The 22864-nt window shown below is 36.2% G+C and overlaps 1 protein-coding gene across 5 annotated transcripts in view; it reads left to right on the top strand.

The window, feature by feature from the left end:
- Positions 1–22864, top strand: part of DGKB (diacylglycerol kinase beta) — a 385657-nt gene that overhangs the window by 75398 nt on the left and 287395 nt on the right. For 4 of the 5 annotated variants that reach the window (XM_083866610.1, XM_083866608.1, XM_083866607.1 and 1 more), the window contains exon 2: positions 1853–2113. In XM_083866610.1, coding sequence (XP_083722736.1) covers positions 2044–2113 — 70 coding nt within the window. In that variant the 5' untranslated portion in view covers positions 1853–2043. Of the gene's footprint in view, positions 1–1852; positions 2114–18793; positions 18828–22864 lie in introns of those variants that run through there. The other variant, XM_083866611.1, reaches the window with a different exon arrangement.

Below are 22864 nucleotides of genomic sequence, written 5' to 3'. Positions count from 1 at the left end.
AAACTGTCTACAATATAATCTAATTAACTGCCAGAAATGAAACATCTGTGATTTGATTAAAATGACCCAGTTGACCATAGTTATTTTTTCTTGAGATGAATAAAAGTATTGAACTTCACAAGACAGAATGATAACTTTTCTTACTAAATAATACATTTAGGCTTTGTAGTCACCAGCCTTTTTCAGGCACTGACATTGATTCATAGAGATTTGAGGCCTGATGTGCCTTGTACTTGGCTAATATTACATTAATGTTGCAGTTTTCATCCCAGTCTCCATGCTCCTGTTAGTTTTTGTTATTTTTTTCTGTTATACGATACAAATATATTATATATTCAATCAGATTCTAAATCTTCTAACTCATCATATTTTTTTGTAACAGAGGAGATGAAGAACAGAGGAATCTCTTCTGGTACAAGTTTTTAAAAGGCAAGACAGCTGTTATTGCATTTAGACAGACTTACTGGCTCATAGTGTAGTCCATGCATTCAAATCATTCACAATAAAGGATCTGAGAGTAATGAAAGCTCTGGGACTAAGGTGTCTTCCTTAGTGTCTGCATGAATTTCTTTGTCCAGTGATAGTACTTGTATATGCAAAATAGGGAAAAAAAAAAAATAAAGAGAGAGAGAGAGAAAAGGAAAGTGTTGTCTGGTTGGATTAATGTGAGGGTTTTTAATATGCTTCAGTTCCTAGTACTTTTTTTGTTTTTCCTTTCTTTCCCCTCATGGTTCCTTTTTCTATTCCTTCTTAGCTACCAAAATGTTCCTCCTTAGCACTCATTCCATTGCTGTGTTAGTGTCTTTTCATCTGAATTTTTTGTTTGCTCTTTTTGTGATTCAACCCTTACAAATGATACATTGCTAGACATAGGAAGAGATTCCACTTACAGTCTAAAATTAGCTTGCTAGTCTAAACTGGTCTTCTAGGCAACCTCTGCAATCAATAAAAGATAAATACCACAGGAGGCAATTCATCACATTTTAAGCTTATGTTGAAACTGGAAGGATTAATTGCTGCCTGGGCCACCTGTCTCTTTGTGATGATTAAAGAGAGCGTCTGAGATGACAATCTCAAATGAGGTACCTGGCTCTCAGATGGCTAAAATTAGATGAAAAGTAGCCTATGTGTTGTTCTAGGAGTGGTGTTGGTAATGCATTACTTTCTGTCCTACAGAGGTAGAAACTGCGTAAAATTGGAATGAGAAGGCACACACAGTTTGAATTTCTTTTTTCCTGAACTGATTTGTGGTGGTACCAACAGTTATATTTGATTTTCACTAGTGACCAGCAATGTTGTGATGTTCTAGAAATCAAACTCTTACTGTTTTGTTAGAATAGTTAACATTTGTATAGCTCTTATGTGAACTTCTCAGCAAACTGCAGAATCAATTTCATTTTTGGCATGAAGAGTTAGAAGCTTTGTAGCATTTCTGACAATGCTGTGTTGTATAACAACATAATTGGGTACAAATCCAGTTACAGAAATTCAATTTTAAAATGATAAAGAACTAAGTTTACTGATAAGATAGTATCTACGATTTCAGTGGTTTTTACTAAATTGGGAAGAACTCCATAAAATGTTTCCAGATACATTTGATCATAAACAATTTATGAGTTTTAGTGAATGCTGCACATAAGCATTTGGAATTAAAAAAAAAAATTGGAAATACATGTAAAACTATTTACAGACAAATATGGAAATATTTTGAGCAAAACTGTATATGAGAAAATATTTATTAGTTACAAGTATTCCCATAGGAAAACTGATATATTCTGGTATTTGATATTTTGTATTTTATTCTGGTATATTTGGTATTTATTCTGGTCTTAAATATTTGTTATTTTAACAGTGCTGTAACTCGCCACTGAACCAACACATTTGGAACAGCTCATAGCATCAAAAACTTCATCCACATAGACTGATGCCATCTCGACCCTCTTGAGACACTGTGAACTGAAGTTAAAAATCTTTATGGAGTTTATAACACCTGGGTCAAAAGAACTATTCTTCTGATATACAAGGAGGACCCTCACTGCCAGTATGACGAGCCAGGAGAAGTGGGTTAACCTTAGCCCTGGAGAGTTCTCTCAGCTTCAGAAATATGCAGAATGTAAGTGATTTTAAAAATACTTAATTTTATGGCTAAATAAAAATTAAAGAGTATTTTGAATATAATTTTGTTGTATTTAGAATATAAATTTGTTGTATTATTGATACTATTCACTGCTTGGAAAGAATCCATCCAGCTTTTAATATTGATGGTTCATTGCTTTCAGAGACAATTGCGGAGAAAACTCTGTATTTCACATTTTTTATATGAATAAACTTGTTTGTTTTAAATTACATCACCAAATAAATAGTAAAAATAATAGAGCAGTTTAAAAAAATCACTTTTGAGAATATTTACAGCTTCCTGGGAAAATATTTACAAGTTATTTTTCTTTATTTTTTTTCAATATCTGAATTTGAAGATTCCTCATAGAGATAGAAAGTTATGTGTTTTTTTTTTCCTATGCATTATTATGACTTAGGCTTTTTGCCTTAAACATTTGCCTTGTTGGAAAAAAAAAAAAGGCATTTAAGATATTTCTTTGCTTTTGGCTTCCCTTTGCTCCTCCAGCACTTCTTGCACACAATAGTTCAGAGCCATTGTTTTAGGAGAACTGTTGGTGTCAGGGAAATTGCTTGAATATGTTTGTGTTCAGGTTTGTGTGTGTACATTAAAGAAAGATATGTTGTCTTTCAAGCTTCCTCAGCTCCTCTGTAATGAAAGGATGTTAGTTTTTTGAAAATGTGACACATTTGTGTGGAAAAAGTTCAATTTCTGAGGCAATTTGAAGAAAAAGGTAATAGTATATAACTTTTCACGTATAATGCAAAGGAATAAACCCTGGTAATGGACCTTAATTTGAATTTCTGGGCTGTCCAATTTAATTTAACTAAATGACTGAAAAACAATATCTTTAAGTGTGTGATCTAAGTTTTTAAAAGGCAATTTAAAAAAAGTTGGAACCAATACTTTTGAATTTGATATATATTTTTGTAACATGGCAAGGTTCAAAAGGTTGTGACAACAGATATCTTTACTCAGTACTAAATAATAATAATTAAGTTATATGGAATTTTGTAAAGCTTGAATATTTAACTGCTTGGCTATTTCATTGTCTTTGTTGAACTTGGAAAGGCAATGAACTGAAAATCACCAAATTTCATTTGGCGACTTGGTAGAGTTTGATTCACTTAAAACTTTATAAATATTATTAATAAACCCATAAACAAAAAAAGTTCTCAGTTTAAAAAAATTGCATTGCTTGTTTTTCGCCAGCATGGAACTTGAAGTAGCAGTGGTTCTCCTGCAGGATGGAAGGGTGATCTGGGTGTCAGAAGCTGACACTGTGGGGAGGTTTGACTTTGTGGCAGGTGTCCACCAACAAGTGATGGTGATGAGTACCCAGCTGTGCCTCGTGCTAAGGAGTGGATTTCACTGCAGGACTTTGGAAAAAGAAGGGAATTCATAGAGAGGTGATATGTTTTGCATTCACCTTTTCACATGCAGACTCTTCATTTGCTCTGCTATTCAGTTTGGTGTAGAGATTTTATTTCATCTTACCTAAATTGCAACATTATTTTAACTGTGGAAGTTTTTAACTTTCTTGTATTTAAAAAATACAGTATTTATAAATTCTATTTTAGTTTGCATCAAGCTACAGCTCGTGCTAGTACTGGAATACTAGAACAAAGAGTAGCAAAAGAGTAGTCTACCAAAAACCCATCTACCTTGGATCATACTCTTAGTGTCTGGTAGTCATTTCTGCCTAATAAGATCACTGGAAATCAATATTACTTTTATACAGCTGCCTTGGGTTAATTCTAGCAGGATGCCAGTTGCTCACCAAAGTGTTCTATCACTCCTCACTCTCTTCCCATGTTCAGGGTGGGGTGCATTCCATGGCAGACAGTTCTCCACATACTTCTCCATTGTGGGCCTTTCCCCTGGGTGCAGTTCTTCCTTGATACAGAACAGATACCTTTAGCAGGTGAATGGGAAGGAGGAATGTGCTGAGCTGCCTTGTTCTAGAGCCAGTAGGAAGTTCTTAAGTACAGAGGGATTTTGATTTCTGCTTTGGAGCCTAAGTAAATTTGGTTAAGAAAGTTTGCTCATCCATTTTAGGCACTTCATGTGTCTGTTCATGCAGAAAGCATTCTCTTTAAAATGCATTTGCTGGTTTTTTTGGCATGTTGACTTTTTGATCAGGAAAAAACTTGTGCAATTCCCTTCTGAGGCTGAATCCCCTCAGCCTAAGCTGGCTACAAAGTGACACAATGTTTTACTTATGTGACAGCCTCTGCTCAAGGCACAAGGGCACACCACCTGGCGAGCCTGAAAACCTTAGTTTGTATCCAGTATAGGAAGGGGTGGTACTCTTCTGCTGCATAGCAGACCGGGCACATTTGGAAGAGTGAGGGATTTGGGGTTGAGTCTTTTGAGGTTGAAGCTCAGTCTGAAACCATGTCCTTGATCTTTCCCCTATCTAGAAAGCAAGCCTGTCTCTCCACCTGTTTTATGAAGAAGACTTGCTGCCAAACTTTACTGATATCAGTCACACCTGCAAGTGTTACGGTTTCCAAGAAGAATGGAGAAATGGGTCCACACAGGTTGTAAGGGACAGATTAAGTGCCTCTTCTTATCTTTACACAGAAATAGAACTCAGGTGGCACATAGATGAGCTGCTTCTCTTGGCATCAATTGACTTAAGTCATGCAAAGAAAATCTCAAACTATATTTAGATACAGACTGCACAGATAATAAGTATATCCAGAGTTGAGTCATATGTGCATACATAACTCATGTAAGTGTGGACATTACAGATCCAACTATCTTGGACTTAGAGCATAAATACCCTTTTTAGTCACCAAAGTAGATGTGTTGATCTTTCAGTGTATAAAGCCCTTTAAACTACTCCTGTGGATTCTAGTGCTCTGAGGACATTTGCTTTTCATTTTTTGACTGAAAGACACTTTGCTCTAGTTCAGTGTAGTTCTTTTTATTAATCGTCTGTGAGCTTGATGATAGTCTGCCTACTCTGGCAAGTACTGTTAAACAAGGTCTGCTCCTAGCTCTGTGTGGAGGTAGTGTCCTTGTCATCACTTTGAGAAGTTCCTACCACATCTAATCTGCTTGTTTTCTTCTTCACATAGTTACAGTACGATTCAGTGCTTTATCCAGCTGTACTGTTTGGCAAACCCAAACCCTGAGTGCAAAATTTATTTCTTGAATATATAATAGCTTTTCTCAATTTCCATAAATATAACTGAAGACAAAGGAAAATGAGTTCTCCACCACTTATTCCTAATCACAAAGTATTTCCTTCTAAGCAACACTCAGAACATCATAGTAAGTGAATATCTGCCTGTAAATTAATGCAAGGAATATGTAATTTTTTGCCTACTGAATTATTTTTGAGCTCAAGTCAAGGCAATTTTATGCTTTCAACTTAGGACCCTTCTTTGTCTAACTGCCATACTAAATAGTTTGGGGCTTCAATAAATTTTTTGGAACAATTTAAATATTACTTAACAAAACAAAATATTTCTGAAGTCCAAAGAGTATGTTACCTAATACTTGGCACTTTGCAGTTAATATGCATATGTGTGGTTTTGGAAGAATAATTATTTCCAAAGACAGTTCCTCTATGTCCTTCTTCCCAGTCAAATTAAAAATCTCCTCTCTCCTCTTGTTCTGAAGATAGAACAGTAGAACATATTTTGCATTACATCTTTTCCTTGTTTTAAATTGTCTCAGAAAAATAGGTGAAAAAAAAAAATCTGGGGTAACTGGTGTGATTATTATATAATAGTGACAATAATGACAACAACAATAATGTAGCCCACACTAAATCCTGAAGATTCTAGGGAAATAAATACACTTCAGAGAAGAATTTTTTTTTCTCCTTTAGATTTCATAATCAATTTCAGCTGTGGAAAAGGAAAGTGAAAAGGTGCAGGGACTTTTCTACATAGAACTGTCGTTGCATAGAGTAAGGTACGTACAGAACATTTCAGGCAAAAAGAGTTTCTTCTAAACTATATGGTACCAGATATGTATTTGTAAGTTGTATGGGGAGCAGCTGAGGGAGCTGCCTCCTTTCCTCCAGGCCAGGGGTGACCTTGTCACTCTTTTCAGCTTCTTGAGAGGAGATTGTAGTCAAGTGGGGTTGTCTTTTTCTCCCATGCAACCAGCAATAGGACAAAAGCTTAAAAGTCTCAAGCTGCACCAGGGGAGGTTCAGGATGGACATCAGATTTTCCTCCTGGAAAGGGTTGTTAAACATGGGAACAGACTGCCCAGGGCAGTAGTGGATGTACCACACCTGGAAATGTTCAAGGAATGAATAGATGTGGCACTTAGTGACATGGTCTGGTTGACAAAGCGGTGACGAGTCAAAGATGGGACTTGATGATCTTGAAGTCTTTTTCAACCTAAATGATTGTGTGATTCACTGATATGTGCCATTCTGTACTAATCCAAGCAGGAGCCTGAATCATAAAGGCATTAGAGAGAAGCAATATAAGTAGCTTCATTGTGATTATTATCTGTATGGTAAATTGGATTAGTTTGGACAGGGTTTTTTTAAAATCCTTTTTATTAAATGAATTTTGTATCTCCATTTTATTAAACAAAGTTTATGGCTGTTGTAGTCCAAATTATATGTTATACGGGGCTTAGAGGAAAAAAGCAAGTGGGGAAATATTGAAGGGTTTTGAAACAGTTAAAACAAGACTTTCATGAATCAGCTAAGCATTAAAAAAGGGAAAAAAAAAAAAAAAAAAAAAAAAAAGGAAGCTCTTCCCTCAGTAGGAGGAGAAAAAGACCTCTGAGCTCTGGCAGCATGTGCACTCTGGGGAAATAGCTTGGTTTTGTGTTGTCCTTTTGAGTTTGTCAACAAAACGTGCCCTGAGGAAAGAGCCTGAAAAAAACTTTTTTGCAAGACTTTTGGCAGTGATTTTTTCCCAGGCTGGTGGAGGAAAACTTGGGCAGACTGTCACAGACTGAAGATAGAAATAGATGCTGGAGTGCTACTGAAATGACTGTGAGAACAGAAACAGCATCAGCAGCTGCAGCATCTTTTGATGTAGCATCAATAGCTACTGCAAGAGCTAGACAGTGAAACAATTTTATAGGGGAACAGGAAGGAGGAATTTGTGAAAAAGATCACTGAAGAAAAACTAGAAGGTCAGCAAAAGTTTTAGTTCAGAATTAAGTTGTCAGAGTCTCTTGAGTGGGTTTGATCCTCACAGAGGAAATTATCTTTTACAATGGGTATAAATGATAACCTGCAGAGAACTTCATATATGTGGCAGCTGGTCACCAGCAGCTATGGGCCATTACACAATCCCTCAGAGCTCCCAGGCTTCTACTGCTACGTGGAATTGTGCTAATTCTAATGAGGGAATGAACCTCATCAAATACAATTTGACACAACCAACTATTTTTGACAGTGTGGAATGGTGAGAGAATATCACTGCAGATTTCTGGAAATAGTTTTACCCCAAGTATTGGATTTTAGGATTATAGTGTTTCTCCTACTATTAGTAAAGAGGGAGGTGACTAGGTTCTCAAAAAGTTTTGACAGGCCTGTTGCAAGGCCTGTTGGGGGTAGAGTGGCCAGAAAAAGGGACTAGTTGGTAATTTGTAGTCTGAATCCTTGTCCTAAATCTGTGATCGGGAACTAAAAATCTAAGTAGGAGAAAATGAAGTGGAGAAAACTACTCAGTGGTTTGGTGGGGCTCTTAGTTTAGTTCTCCTGAGAGGTGAACTATGGACTGTGCATATTGATATAACACTGTATTTTTTTTCTTCAGATGTGTGGATTTAAATCCTTCATGCACATTTCTGTGTTGCACCAATTTAGAGAAAATGGGTTAGGAATGTTATATATTATTTATTTAGGCTCTAGTCAGATTTGCTCTTAAAAAGCCTTGAACTCTGTCCAGAGGATGGCTGTTACATACAGTCTTCACCAATGAGAATATTGGATCTGACTTTGACTTATGTTGTACTGAAATCTAGAATAGAGCTGATGCAAAGTTGTGAATGTATTTTTCATTTTACCAGTCATAGTTGAGACTTGACCTCTGAAGATCATACCATAGATGAAGTTGTTGGGGGAGATTGAAAGCTGGGGACCAATATTATCTGCAGAAATATAGTGGATTTCTTTCCTTTCTCTAATGAGGGTTTCTATGTTAGATCTTAAAGAGAATCTAAGATAGGGATGATTAGTTGAGCATTTCTGAAGAAAAAAAAGCTGACAAGCATGCAATAATACAATATATTCTGGATCTTTAAGGTGGGTGTTCTAATGAGATAAAATGCTTAGTGTTTCTGCCATAATAAATGCCTAGTGGTGACTAGCAGTTGTGTTTTTAACCAAACAGAAGCTGATCAATTCTCCAATTAGCCTGCCAGTGGGGAATAGTAATCATATTGACTCTGTCCACAATTGTAAGGAGGAACCTTATGTCTGCCAGGTGGGACACTTGTGTATGCAGAGCTTGTTTCCTGCTTCCATGCCTGTACTGAAGAAGGGCATCCAACTTGTTTCAGGTATAAACTATTTAGGGAAAGGAATGATGCAGAAGAGTTCTGAATTCTGCCTTGGTTAAAGGGACTGTGAAATTATTCAGGAGTTTCTTTATTTTGTGACAAAGGCATATGCACTTAACTATATTTTTGTCCCTCTCAGGCTGCTGTATGTTCTAATTTGAAGCATTCCTTTAGGAAATACTGGCTTTTGTAGAACTTTGAGTGGTGCATAGTAACAGCACAAAGTAGTCACATTGAGGGACTTGGAGTATCTTATTACAGTATTATGTTCATGTCTTAGCTAATTACAGGGATCCTCTCTTGTCTTTTAACTGCAAGAAACTTCATATGTCAGCAGCAGCGAGACATGTTTTAAGAGCAGAAAATAGTGAATTTATAATTGTTACTATCAGCTGGCAAAATTGGGACAAATCTTCTGTTTATAAATCCCCCAGAATCATAGAATTGTATAGGTTGGAAAAGACTCCCTTCCTCTGCAGAGCAGAAGATGCTCTTGGAGTATATGATTTGTTCAAGAGTTCCAATTAAAGGGATTATAGTCAGCAAAATTCAAAGTAACTGTCACCTTTGTGTGCTGTGACTGGAGACTGCTAACAATTAGTTAAATTTAGTAAAAGCAGTGAAGGCAGGTTTGTTAGAGTAAATCTGTAATTCAAAGATTTTGAAAATGATGGCAAGTTGGTCCAGAGTTGGATCAGTTCTTTGAAGCACCAGCTGTTTTTAGCATCGATTTCCTTCCTAAAGAGCTGCGTCTGGTTCCTGAATAATTGATTGGTAGGGTCAAAATTATGTTGGCTCCAAAAATTGTAACTTTCATTTAGGGGTAACTATATTAGGATGGAAATGGTCTCAGTTGTGCTAGTGCTGACACACTTGATTTGTCTATTTTAGGAAAGCTAGTGGAAGTGTCATAGTTAGGTACCTACTTAGGTCTCATATGGAAGAAATGTTAAAGGAATTGAAGAAGGAAAAAATTGATTCAGGCTATTTGACAGTACCAAGTTGCATTGATCCCAGAATCGTTAGAAAAGGCTGTCATTATTACAAACACATCATTTGGGCATGGAGAGGCACTGGAAATGGTCTGTGTGAGGAGTAGGACGCTGTTGCACCATCAAAAGTATTTGGTGGATTTGGTGTTCTCACTACAAGATGATGCTTTACCTGCAACCTTCTTGCACAATGGCTTCATCTGGGAGAGTGGGGAAGAGACAGCAATCACAGCACCTAGAGAAGACTGTAAGGTTTGCTCAGTCTTGCTGAGTAGTGAAACACAGTAGTTCAATACATACTAGTTCAGTACAGATGTAGAATTTGTTGTGCTGAGACTGGACACTGTTAGGTCCTTACTTCCAGGAAAGTCATGTTGTTATATTCTAGATTATGCCACTAAGTTTCCAGTGTTTCTGCGCTGGGCACAGTGTCTGTTTCAGTACCTGGGGGTGATTAAGTTAGTCAGAACTCTAGCACTGGCAATAGGATCAGGGCCCATGTTAACTCTTAGACATAGAGATGGTTATTTAGTGGTTCTAATAGAAAGGAATTATGACGAAGTCTTTAGCGTAAAAGTTAATGACTTTGCATTTCCTGTTGCAAGAAGCAGGTGTAAAGAGTTCTTACAAAGTCCAGAATAGAAACACTTGTTAACAGAATCACAGAATGGATTAATGTGACTGAAAAGGACCAGCTCCCTTAGTCTTTCCTTGTAAGAGGTATTTTTGGGTTTCTGTGGCCGAGGTTTTCATGATATGTGGTAGCTAGTAGCTGGTCTTTGAGTTCTGAAAGGCAAATGGTGTCATCTCACCTTGCTCTTTATTTCCTTGGTCAAAAACAATGACATTTTCTGGAATTGAAGCTGCATAGGTACATGGTGCCAGTCGGTAACACCTGGTGTTGCAGCATCAGCTGTTACTGGTGTTGAACATATATTGGGTCTGTTACTGATCTGACATATGGTCATCAAATTACTGAATGTCTATTTATATACTGTGAAATATGTAAACATTGACTGTGCCTTTGTTATATTTCCTGTGTTTCTATGTATCTTCATATTTCTTTTCCTTTATTGTTTGGTTGTTTCTATGGACATTTGCATGTAAACAGTAAGAAGCTTTTGTTTCTTACGAGTTCATCTGTTCCTGTTGCTTATTCTTATTATAAAGATTTAGGGGATAATTCAATTGGTTGCTGTGGAAATGAGCCTGATGTCACAAACAGAGAGTTACAGTTCACCAAGCCTTTAAGAAACAAAATGAAGGGAGAATGGGCTAATTGGAGAGCCATGTGACTGTAGCAGAATCTCAGCTCTTATTAAAAGCATGTATTTTTAGTCACTGTGTTTCTATAGAAGAGCTGGAAAGTGTAATTCAAATGGTGACAATCCATGAGTCATCAGACAAACTGAGAAAAACATAGCTCTGAGAGAAAGGATGATCCTGCTTTGCCTTTATCAGATTCACACTCAATAAACCCATGGTAGCCCATGGTAGGTCCCTTAAGCCCAGCAAAGCTTCATATGCTTGAAGAGAGAAGGGGAAAGCTGCTTGTCCATCTTACTTACTGAAAAAAAAATATGCTTTGCTATAAGCTTTACCACTTACTTTGTTTTGCCTCCTTTGGGTTTCTGAAGAAAGGAGAACCAAAGGTGCCTTCCTTGTTCCTCTAGAGAACAGAAAATACGTTCGTCTTGATGGCTCAAAATGAGAGTCAGAGGTGTCTGTTTGAAAAAGAGGGAAATTAGGGCTGTCTGATAGTGTCAAGCAACTTCTGCCATTAATTGGGATGAAGAGCCCTGGACTGACTTCCTCTCTGTTGTTTTCTAGCAGTTAAAAGAAGCAAAAATTTAAAATGTGCTCATAATGACATATGTTTTCATTGTGTTTTAGGCACTAAAAATATATTGCTTTTTGTGTGGCTCTGAAAGATTTTTAATGGATGCTGTGCAGTGTCACTGCATAGTTTTGTTGGCTTTGCTACAAAATTGAATGGCTTTTTGAGGACATGACAGATTGCTAAATTTGTTTTTAGAACTGTCCAGATTTTTTGCAGGTCATAATTTTATTAGAACCAGTACAGAGTATGGACAAAAGAATTTTTGAATAAATTTCAATATAATGCTTTTGTATTAATTCTGAAAATAGAAATGCTTGATTTTATTTTAGACATAAAAGCTACAAATAGTTTTTGTTATTGTGGATGACCCTGCCTTGGAACGGGGGTTGTACTAGATAGTCTAAAGAGATCCCTTCCAATCCTAACAGTTCTGTGATTCTGGTATTGAGACACTCGAATTAATTGTAGCAGTAATAATAAAGAGTTTGTTTCTAAGAACGTATTTCCTAGAATTAAGTGGCTTAGTAATAGATGTTTTCCTTCATGAAGGCATTCTGTAGAGCTTTAAAATGCCTTGTTAACTGTTGTTTCTTTGTTGTTGGTTCTGGTTTTGTTTGTTGTTTCCTTTTATTATTTTTTTTTAAGTAGAATGTGGTTTCTACTTTTAATATGTTCTTTATGTTTGAAATTTACTACAGAGATGCGACACACTCCAGTGTCCTTACCTGTATCAACATAAACGCTTTGCCAATCCTTGTAACTGCTTTGAAAGAAACCATAGGCTGCATATTGTTTAAGAGCCTATAGATAGTAGTAGTTGAAATGAATGGAAGGAAACAGTGAGAATTTTATAGATGTTTATGAGAGGAGGATGGGAAGATGGTTTATGTACTAAGTATATGTCCAAATTCTTTGTTGAATTCTTCGTGCTTCAGTACTGGATAGGCTTTAAGAGTTTAATAAATTGGTGAAATTATGCTAGACATGGTGAAAGCACATTGAAGAGATGTGAAGGAAAACGAGTGACGAGAGTTCCTGGGATGAAAATATAAAAGTCCTGAAAGGGAAAAATTATTATAAAATGTAAAAAAAGAAGACATGGGAAAACAAAGCAAAACACAAGGCTTCAAATAAAGTTGGAGCCTACCAAATCTTGGTAGCCTACCAAGTTTTGGTAGACCAAAATTCATCTGTATCTGTGCCAGTTTTAGAAACCATAGGTAGTGCCGTGAGTGATGTAAGAAAACAGAGAACAGATGTTAGAAATAGCTTATTAGGACAAAATCAAAGTTGGATTTTGAAGAAACAGAACAGCCGACAGGAGCCAAAATAGAACTTGGTACCTAAAACTTTATGGTTGGAAATTTTGATTTACATTTGCTGTTTGATTATGAAAAGTAATAATACCATGGAAAAAAACATAGTCATGAAATTGAGAGAAATTAGCTCCAGCAGAAGGAAAAGAATTCACATTGAACCTTGGTGGCTAGCCAAAGCTTATCTTGTAGAAATTATTTAAATTGCTTTATATTAACTATTTTGTCTTCTGTAGAGGCCCTCTAGAAGTTTTTGAATATAAATTCTTTATTAGCAAAATCTGTGAAGATGTATACAAGCGCTATTATTTTTGATTTGAAAGCTTGAGTACTTGTTTAGCTAATTTTGAGCAAGGGTCAATCCAAGTAAGTACTCAAACTCGAATTTGAAAAAAGGCATTTACAGTCCCTGGAATAAATCAGAAATGGCTGTTCATTCAGATTTGTTGTAGTAGATAAGAATTTAGTTAATTAGGAACTATCTAATACTTAGAGGAGTAATGACCCATTGCTTATGCCTTTAAATATAGAACCATATTTTTGCATTTTGTTTCAGATATAATGAATGTTGTCACATTGCTTGTCAATTCCAGGCTTGATGTTTTATCTGTGATCTATCATGTGATACCTTCAAAGAAGACCATGCTGTTAAAGATATATGACATTATGATACAAATTTAAATGATCTGTACTTTGAGCTCTAGGAGTTTAAGGGAAAAGGGATTCACAGAAAGAATGTCAAGTAAGTTATTCCAAATTCTGAAGTGTTTAGCAGTGTATGTGCTTAAATCACAGCATGCACTGAAGTTTTTCTGGATTAGTTTCAAGAAGGAAGTGTCAGGGTAGCTGTTCCTTCTAATAGCAGTCTCAAGATGTAATGACTATGTACGAGGACTACTAAACTGCTCTTCAAACTACAAAATCTTCAAGGCAGACTCTAAGATAAATACTTTGCAGCTCTGTGTAGATGTTGCAGCTTGAAATTGTCTAGTCTTATATTTTTAAAAATAAACTGAGTAAGTTTATATTGAATCTCAGGATTTTTCTACCAGTAACACATTTCAGAAAAACTTCATTTTCTTTTTCTTTTGTTCCACTTTATTTTTTTTCATCCCTACTCTGTTGTGTATCCATGCAGCCCCATGTACTATGTTTGGCTAGCAACACCTTCTCAACCCCCTAAACAAAACAAAGGAAAAATACCCAAACAAATCCAGCCATCTCTACAGCTTAGCATCCTGTCCCTGGGAGGCATGCATCTCTAAAGTTTTGTAGGTGTTTCAGGCACAAATATGTCAATCTTTATTCTGAGTCTATCTGATCATAAAAAGCAAATCTAAATCTTGTCTAATTAGGCAGAGTGGGTTATAACAACATCTCCATTTAGTTATTAGTGGAAACTAGCAATGAATATGGTCTCTACACTACAGAAAGTCTTTGGCTTGAAACTGAGTCAGACCTCATTAAGTGTTGTGTTGTATCTTATGAATGAAAAAAGCTGTGTAAAGTGCTCTGAATAACTGATTAATGAATAAGGAATAGATCATGTCGCTGCATTTTTGTTACATTAAATTTGCCTGTTGTACTTCAGGCTTTATCCTGGAAATTTTTATTTAAGATAAGAAATTACATTATTTTTTAGATAGCAATGCCCACCTGTATGTTCAGCAAGTTGTTCTGTCCCATACAGTAAGAGTTTGTCATGTCCTGGTTTTCCCCTCAGGCATTACTACGATACCCAGGCATATGCAAGAGCTCTTTTCATGTGGGTTTGCTCTTCCTGCTGCCAGTGATAGACAAGTTGTGTTCTCTTGCTGCTGTCTGCTACACGTATAATGCCAAAGAGTAGTATGTGTCGTTTTCAGAGGTGGTGGTTGAGGCAGAGTGTTAGGGGTTTTTATTGTGATTAATCCTGTATATAGCAGCAGCTGAATTTTTGTAGGTTCTTCTCTTGTTCAGACCACCAGTACATACTTAAGAACTTGTCTCTGATAGCATTCTATTATTTTTATACCAGGCCTCTTACAGACCTCATACTCATACAACTATCTTTCCAAAATAAAGAATTATAATAATAAAAAAAATCATACCACAGTTGTCAAATAGGTTTAGTTTGAAAGAATTGATCATCTGCTTTGTTGTAAAGATCATGAAGCATCTCTGGGGATTTGATTATTTGATTTCTGCATGGTTTCACTACATGTCTGTGTTTAACTGTGTGGTCTTTCTCGGAAGCACTCTCTCAATACCCTTTTCTGTTTTATGAAGTGGATTTACCTCATTTTCTTTCTCCTTTTGTGAAAGGGATGAAACTGTTTTCCATTTTTTCCATCTGTTTCAATTTTTCACAATAATTATTGTTTTTTATTGACTGAACAGATGGAAGGAATAGAAAACAGTTTCATCCCTTTCACAAAAGGAGAATAAAGTCTATTATCATAGCAGGTGTTTATTTCCACTATGGGTTTATTTTTAAAATAATTTCTTAGTGTTAATAATTACACAGGATATCAGTCTTGCCTGATCTTTCATGGACACTTGACAGGAGAGATTCCCACTTTCATTGATAGACTTCTGGTCTAATGTAAATAGTAGTCTTCCATATGATTCAGGAAAAAAATATTTTCTTCGTATACATATTGTAGAACTGTGTTTTGTTTCCCCCCACATTTTACATACTTAATCTGAGATAAAAGTCTAGTAGCTTATGTTGCACAACTTCAGTGACTGGTGAGCTTTATAAAAGTTGCCAGAATTTGGCCAGTCCTTGCTAAATGACGATGAGTAGCAGACTTTGGAGCTTGCTATCAGAACTGAGATTTTTCAAGCTGCTTTTTTGGTTGGCATTCAGTTGCATTTTGAAATTTTATGCCTTAATGCTGTTGAACTTGTAACTCTAATAGTCATTTTAGGGGAATATAGAATGTTCTGCTATGTTTTCCTCTTGCAGGTCTGGAAATTCTAATGGCATCTTAAAACTTGTAAGCAATTTTGAGGAGCCTGCTTTTTGAGTTTTGAAAAAAAACTGAGAAAAACAGTTTTAAATCTTCCTGACCACAAAAATTACATTTTGTTTTAACAGTGTTAATTTATGCAGTTTATGCTTCACTGTTTTCTATGAAATTAATCCATTAACAGCATTTCTTATGAAAAGGCCTTTTCATTTCATTTTTTCAGGCTTTTTCTACTTTTAACCATAGTGAGAACATAATAGATTTTTTAAATTACATTAAACCTTTGCCTTAAAGGATGATGCAGATCAATTATAAACATGGAGAGAATGAACAAGGAGGCAGATAAGGTCTTTTTTTTAAGTCAGTTTGAATAAATAATAAATATTATACATTATTTTTGTTGTAAGTACATAGCCATCAGAAATAAAGGAAAGGTAGTTAGGTGAAAAATGTGGCAATTAATGTCAGAAATTTTTAATAAAATCAAATAAAAATAAAGAGGAAAGAAATATTCATGGCAAGCAAGGCAGTATGCATTAAATAATCAAGGGTTTATATGCGGGTTGAAATAAAGACAGAAGCTATAGAACCAGGAAGAAAGCAAGGTGAGAATAAAGTATACAGTATTTCTCCAGTGGAAGAATTCCATTCTTTTTTTCCAAATGATTGGGATGTTAAAATTAAATACCAATTTCTTTGTTTGTTTTTCTGTATTCAGTTTATCTACTGAATTGTATGCAGGCTTTTAAAAAACTTGAATTCTAGCAGTTCAGTTTAAAATTGGACAGAAGTCAGTTCCTGATATAAAGTGCTCAATGCCTTCACAGGACACACAGCAGGGTGAATGAGAAGCCTTCATTCTGATTTTCCAGCTTTTATATGGCTACAATTAACTCCATATGATACACATTGTTGTTTTAGTGACTGAATTTTCCAAGGAATGGCTTTAACTCTGATAGCAAGAACATGGTGTATTTTCTGTGTGCAGTGTGAGTGCAGCACGGGCAGCCACGTTGCTTTGCTGAGATTTTGGGAATCTCTGGTGGCCTGCAGGCTGTCTTTCTCCTTCCTCACCCTCTCAGAAGCAGTGAGCAGCTGGCTTCCTGCTCTTTTCAGATGAGTGTCCCCATTTCCTCACGGGGTTCCTCTTCTTCCTTCTTCATCCTCTTGAAGCAGCTCCATGTCCAGTGCCTCGCAAGCAGCTTTTAGCTTCTGCTCAGGGCCATCCTTAAAATGCTGTTTAGCAGTGGAATGAATGCTCATGGGTAGGACTGAGGCTCTTTGTATGTACCTGTGTTGAGGACAGTGACATGGACCATCTGACAAGAATAAAGCCTGTTATGTTTGGGAGTTTCCCAGAGAAGCAGTGTGCTTTGTGCTGTACTTTGCAGTGTAGTGTAAAGATTCCTAAGCCAGAAATGAACAGTAAAGTGGTGCAGCAGCACAGCTGGAGTCTATTTTCAGTTTATTTCAGGAGCTCTAGAATTCCTCCACTGCCTGATTCAAGCTAATCAGAGTCTCTTTACATAATAGTGCCATTTGTAGGCACACAGAGCAACACATTTTTTTGAAACAAAACACTGTGGTGTTCCTTTTGAAACATTTGTATGCTCACAGGATTGAATATTTCAGTGTTTTATTTGGGAAAAAAAAAAAAGGAAAGTTAAATGTAGTCATCAAAGAACATGTCCTGGGCTGCGTCAAAAGTCAGGCTCAGCAGGTCAAGGGAGGTGATTCTGCTCCTCTGTTCTGTTGTTGTGGGACCCCATCTGCAGTGCTGCATCCAGCTCTGGGGTCCCAGCACAGAAAGGACATGGACCTTCTGGAGAGATTCTAAAAGAGAGCCACCAAGTTGTTTTGAGGGATGGAGCACCTCTCCTCTGAGGAAAGGCTGAGGGAATTTGGTTTGTTCCTGGAAAAGGAACTGGAAAAGGTTTTGGGGTAATCCAGTACCTGAAGGAAGCCTACAGGAAAGATGAAGTTTGCAAGAGTGTGTATTGATGGGACAAGGGGGAATGGCATCAAACTGAAAGAAAGTAGGTTTAGATTAGATGTTAAAATAAAATTCTTTACTATGGGGGTGGTGAGGCACTGGAACAAGTTGCCCAGAGAAGTTGTGGAGGCCCCATCCCAGAAAGTGTTCAACACCAGGTTGGATGGAGCTCTGAGCAACCCGATCTAGTTAAAGGTGTCCCTTACCCACAGAGGATCTTTAAGGTCCCTTCCAAAAGAGGCCATTCTCAGATTCTATGACTATTAATATCAGGTTTATGGGAATATGTTATCTCCTGAAACATTTGTTCTTCTTTTCAACAAAGGAAATTTCAACTAAAAATGTATAATTTTGTTGGGGAAAAAAGGCAAATAGTTTGCACAGCTTTATAGTAAATGTAACATTTACGAAAAGTAAAATAAATATGGAGAGCTTTCTTTATTGTCTTGGAATTTTGGTTTGAGCAATCAGATTTCTGAAGGCAATCTCAACAATATTTACTCTGTTGTCTAAAGAAAGTTATTCTTATGATAGCCATTTTATTTGTATTCATATCAGTGTCTTGGGTGTTGTTTTTGTTTGTTTTACTTTTTTTTCAGATTTAGAATTTATTAAGAGACACAAAAAGGAGGGGTAAATTGTAGATTATTTCAGATGATTTCTCTGAGTATAACCTCTTCTTTGCTATTTGTGAGTGATACTAAGATTGAGATATTCTAGCAAGGGTCTGGCATATTTCTTAATGGTGCGGAGGATTGTGTGTCACTACTTTCAGGAGACTAGGTCTTTATTTCACAACTTACCTTGAAGCCATGATCTCAGGCATATTGAAACTTAGTAAGCCATTTATTTTCTGAGGTTTTTTTAGTGCACAGTCTGAGATAAACTTTACTTCACTGATGGTACACACTGTTTGGAAAGCATTAGAACAAAACTAGGTCTTTTCTCTCTGAAAAACTTGAGCATAAATGTAATGACAGTTTACTTTTATGTCTAATTACATTACACATCCAAGATTAAAAAATTACCTTGTAAAGAAAATTTACTTTGTAACAGAATGAAGAATATATGGGGCTGCAGAAGGAGTGGAAGAGGCCAGCTTGGCTCATCTCTAGACACCAAGTAAAAATTACGTTTTCTATATTCATGGTTAATTGTGTTTGTTAGGGAAGCCTGTTACCTTCTAAAGAGCATTCAGTAAATTCTGGTTTTACACTTGTTTTATGTTTGTACAGTGGTGTCGTGGTTTGAAAGCAAAACGAGTGAGAGGCTCCAAGTCAGAGATACAATTTAATAAGAAGAAAGGTAAAAAGGTAAAAACAAAAACAAAACAAAAAAAAATGCAATAACACAAAAGACCACTGACAGAGTCAGAATACAACCTGAGCAGGATGGTGGAAGCAGTCCAGGTGAGGTGCTCTTCCTGAAGCAGTGATCCTGTAGACAAGTCTGGTAGCTCTGCTCCTCTGGGAATCCAGTGAGTAAGAGCTCCTTGCACTGTCCCAAATACCAGCTTATATCCAGGTGAGAATGCTTGGCTCCTCCCCCTGGGCAGAGCATCTCACAATGGGATGATGAGTGTGAAGTGGGTCCTTGATGGCTCATTAAACAGAGATAACTCCTGGAGGGAGTTACCTGTGAGTCATGGGCAAGGCGTTGATGGGCCATTAGCAGAAGACACCCCAAAGGCAGGGGACCTGGGAAGAACAATGCCCCACCTGGTTTCAACAGTTCATGAAGATGATGATAGAATAAATACTTTGTGTACATCCTACACTGCAACCCAGGACAAGTGGTATTTAAAACATATAATAGGCTCCAATAAAGCATGGTACCATTGATTAAGAGAAACCATGCTCCCTATGGACATTAGAGTTTCTCTTTCCTTCAGGTGAAATGTCTTAAAACTTTTCGTAAGTTCTTGTCTACTGTGTATTGCCTGGCAAGCTCCAGGACTTCCAATGTCTTTTTAACAGGAACAGATTCCTTGGGTTAAAATGTTCTAGAACAGTATTTTTACAACACAGTTATTCAAATTCTTTCCTTTGTCTAATTCTGGAACAGGATATAAAAGAGGAAGGGGAAAGCCCACCTTCAAAAGCAAAGGAAAAGTCTAAATTGTTTCCTGTACCATCCTTTGACAAGGTTCTGAAGTCAAGTTTTGTTTTCCTTTGCACTCACAGAGGTCTTTCACTGGATCAACCAACTTCCCTTTTTCTCATTTTTGCTTAACAAAAAGAAGCTGTGTCTATTAAGCCTGATCTCCACAAGCAGGCAGAAAGTTCACAGATGGTTTACTCTTCCATTTACTTGAAATGTAGCTCCCTCACAGCTAGTCTGTTCCCCAGGTTTTTAGCTGAATTTACTTCCAATCATACTCTTGCCTCTTTTTCTTTTCCTCAAACTACTTTTAAATGTATTACTACTTTTAAATGCTTTTAGTTATCAGGCAGATGGAATATTTAGAATGTTCATCTGTGAGTTAATGATGAATATAGAAGTTTGGGAAAAGTTACGTCTGTTTGTGGCTGTAATTCCCTGTTTCTAGGTGTACTAATATTAACTTCTGGTGTTTTAGCGTTTCTCTCCTCCCATAAAGAGTATTATTAGGTGGAATATATTTATTCTGAAATGGCAGTTGTCCTTTTAGATCATGGAAAATTTAAGGTCTCTGGAAACTCAGAAGATTGAGATCATACTTTTAGATTTTTCTGTTTAAGATACATTGGATAAGATAACGTATTAAGATACATTAGTTACAACTGCTTAAAAAAGTTTTGAAGGAGCAGAGGAAGAGACATGCAAAATAAGGGAAGAAGATTGAACTTTCTTCTTCTCTTTTGTCTTGCCTCTTTTGAAGGTTCATCTTCCTCTTCTTTCCCTATTTTTTATTGTTTTCTCTTGTTCCTTGTATCCTTTTCCATTATTCACTCCTCATCCTTCTTCACTTTTCATATCTTTTCTGCTTACTTTTGCTCTAATTATCTGTATCTTACATGCTCTGGAGAGTATCATTGTTAATCTGCCTAACTGAACAATATAAAATTAAATAAACAAACATGTCCAGTGTGATCTTACTGAGGTAGAAGTGGACAGCTTGGGAAATAAATTCGAGTTCTGGGACCTGAGAATGTTGATTACTATTGTGTTGTCTTTTGTCTGTGGCAACATTAAGTTGATGAATACCAGTGTCATGTTACTGGTGTTTTGCTACTAGGTTAGACAATTTTATGTTGTTACAATACTTGTATTTTAGGGCTACACATTCATAAAACATTTGAATATGTATATGTTAAGTTTATGTTAAGCTTACAATAAATAGACATTTATCTTTTTCTTTTAAATATACATTGAGATTAGTTTAGGAATATATCTTTGTGGTTTGAAGCATAGGTGACAGAAAAAATATTTCACAAAATTGATTTGTTCATCTTATTTCTATTTTTTTTCCCTCTAAAATGTGGGATAAAATTACAGATTGAAAACGTGTTGCTTGCTGCAAAAGTTATTGATTGTTGTCAGGATTTGTGGCAGGAATGATTTAAGGAAGGACCCAGTCAAAGATAGGCAACATTTGTTAGTTGAAAACAGAGTTTGTTGAGGAAATTTGTTGTAAACTTGCTAGAAATTACAAAAAGATATTATGAATATAATGACAAGTAAATGGTAAAATTACTTTATAAAACTTAGTGACATGATCAGTATAGTACTTACAGCAGCTGTCTGCAGGGGATGCTGGCCTCTAAGGAGGCACGGAATAAATGGAATAAATTGGTACAATCTATGCTCTTTAAATATTTCTTTATAAGATGACATGATACATAGTAGACCTTTCATATGGCTACAAGTTTCTATAGAGGAGGAAGATACTAAGTTGGATGGTACAAGTAACTGTACATAAAACTAACTCAGGATATGCTGACATTGCAGTCAAATTGTGTGTCTTAACAACTTTAAAAGAACTGGCCTAGTTTAGCTATTTTTTATACTTCAGAAGTGAGTTTTTCACACAGGGACTGATTCCTCTCCTGTTCCAAACTGTTAGTTAAATATCTAAGTAAATCCATAATTCATTATTTGATGGATTAAAAAAAAATAAAAAAACCCTTGTGAATTTTAGAAATGCATTCAAGATGACAAACTCTCTTGGAAATATTAGGAATTAACCCCAAGCTAATACAACTTAATTCTGAAAGATTTGTTGTTCTTTATGCTGTCCTTTATGCCATAGTTCATGGCATTCTTGTGGGCACTGTTACCATGTATGAATTCAGGTTTCATAGAACTCTGTTTTACCCATCTTTCTGTTAAATTATATGTTTTTGTAGTATAATCTGCATCTTTCACAGTTTATTTGATGGGGTCTTTGGTTTGTTGGGTGGTGGATTTATTTCATAATGTCAACATGTATATCTGTCACGTACACTCAGTGACTAGACATTTGTAGTAAGTAGGAGTCAGTTGGCTTCCATCCTTTTCACACAATGCCTTCATAATTATGTCTTAGCTCATTCAAACAATTGTAGAATAATTAAGGTTGGAAGGAACCTTTGAAGATTATCTTGTCCAACCTCCTTACCAAGGCAGTTACCTGCATTTTCACTCAAGGATATTTATCCAACAGTTCATCATTACTGTTTGAAGGCAAAAATCAGTCTAGATGAGTAGTACTTCTCATTTCTTTCCCTTTCCTTGTCTTCAGACTCCCTATGACTCAAATTTGCTGAAAACAATCCATTTTGTGTTTCTTTGAAGTCTAGAAAAGTGATTCTTTCAAAGGCCAGGTGTAAGCTATAGAACGGGACAGACTAGTTTTAAAACATAGAAAGCTGTGTATTACTATATATGTCACACAAAAATTGGTAATTGGTGGTAGCACACAAAAGAGCAACCATCTATCCTTGGGAATAAGCTCAGAGAAAAATGAAGTAAGTGTGAGAAAATATAAAGGAAGAACAGATTGATGGGATAAAACCATAGAAACAGGTTACAGGATAATTTTAGGATTTAGACTATTTCTGAATACTTGAACAGAGATGGTTGAGAATTTGTGTTCTTGTTCACTTGTTTTATTAGGTGAATAGGGAATTGGAGGAAGTGATAAGAGAGTAAGAAATAAAGCATAAGAGAGCAAATGGGCTTTGGCTTCTAAGCCTGTA

Source organism: Zosterops lateralis, assembly GCF_965231275.1.
Source record: "Zosterops lateralis genome assembly, chromosome: 1".
In the NCBI taxonomy this organism is placed as follows: domain Eukaryota; kingdom Metazoa; phylum Chordata; class Aves; order Passeriformes; family Zosteropidae; genus Zosterops; species Zosterops lateralis.
The sequence above is the reverse complement of the archived record's forward strand: the minus strand, read 5'-3'. Positions and strand labels throughout refer to the sequence as shown.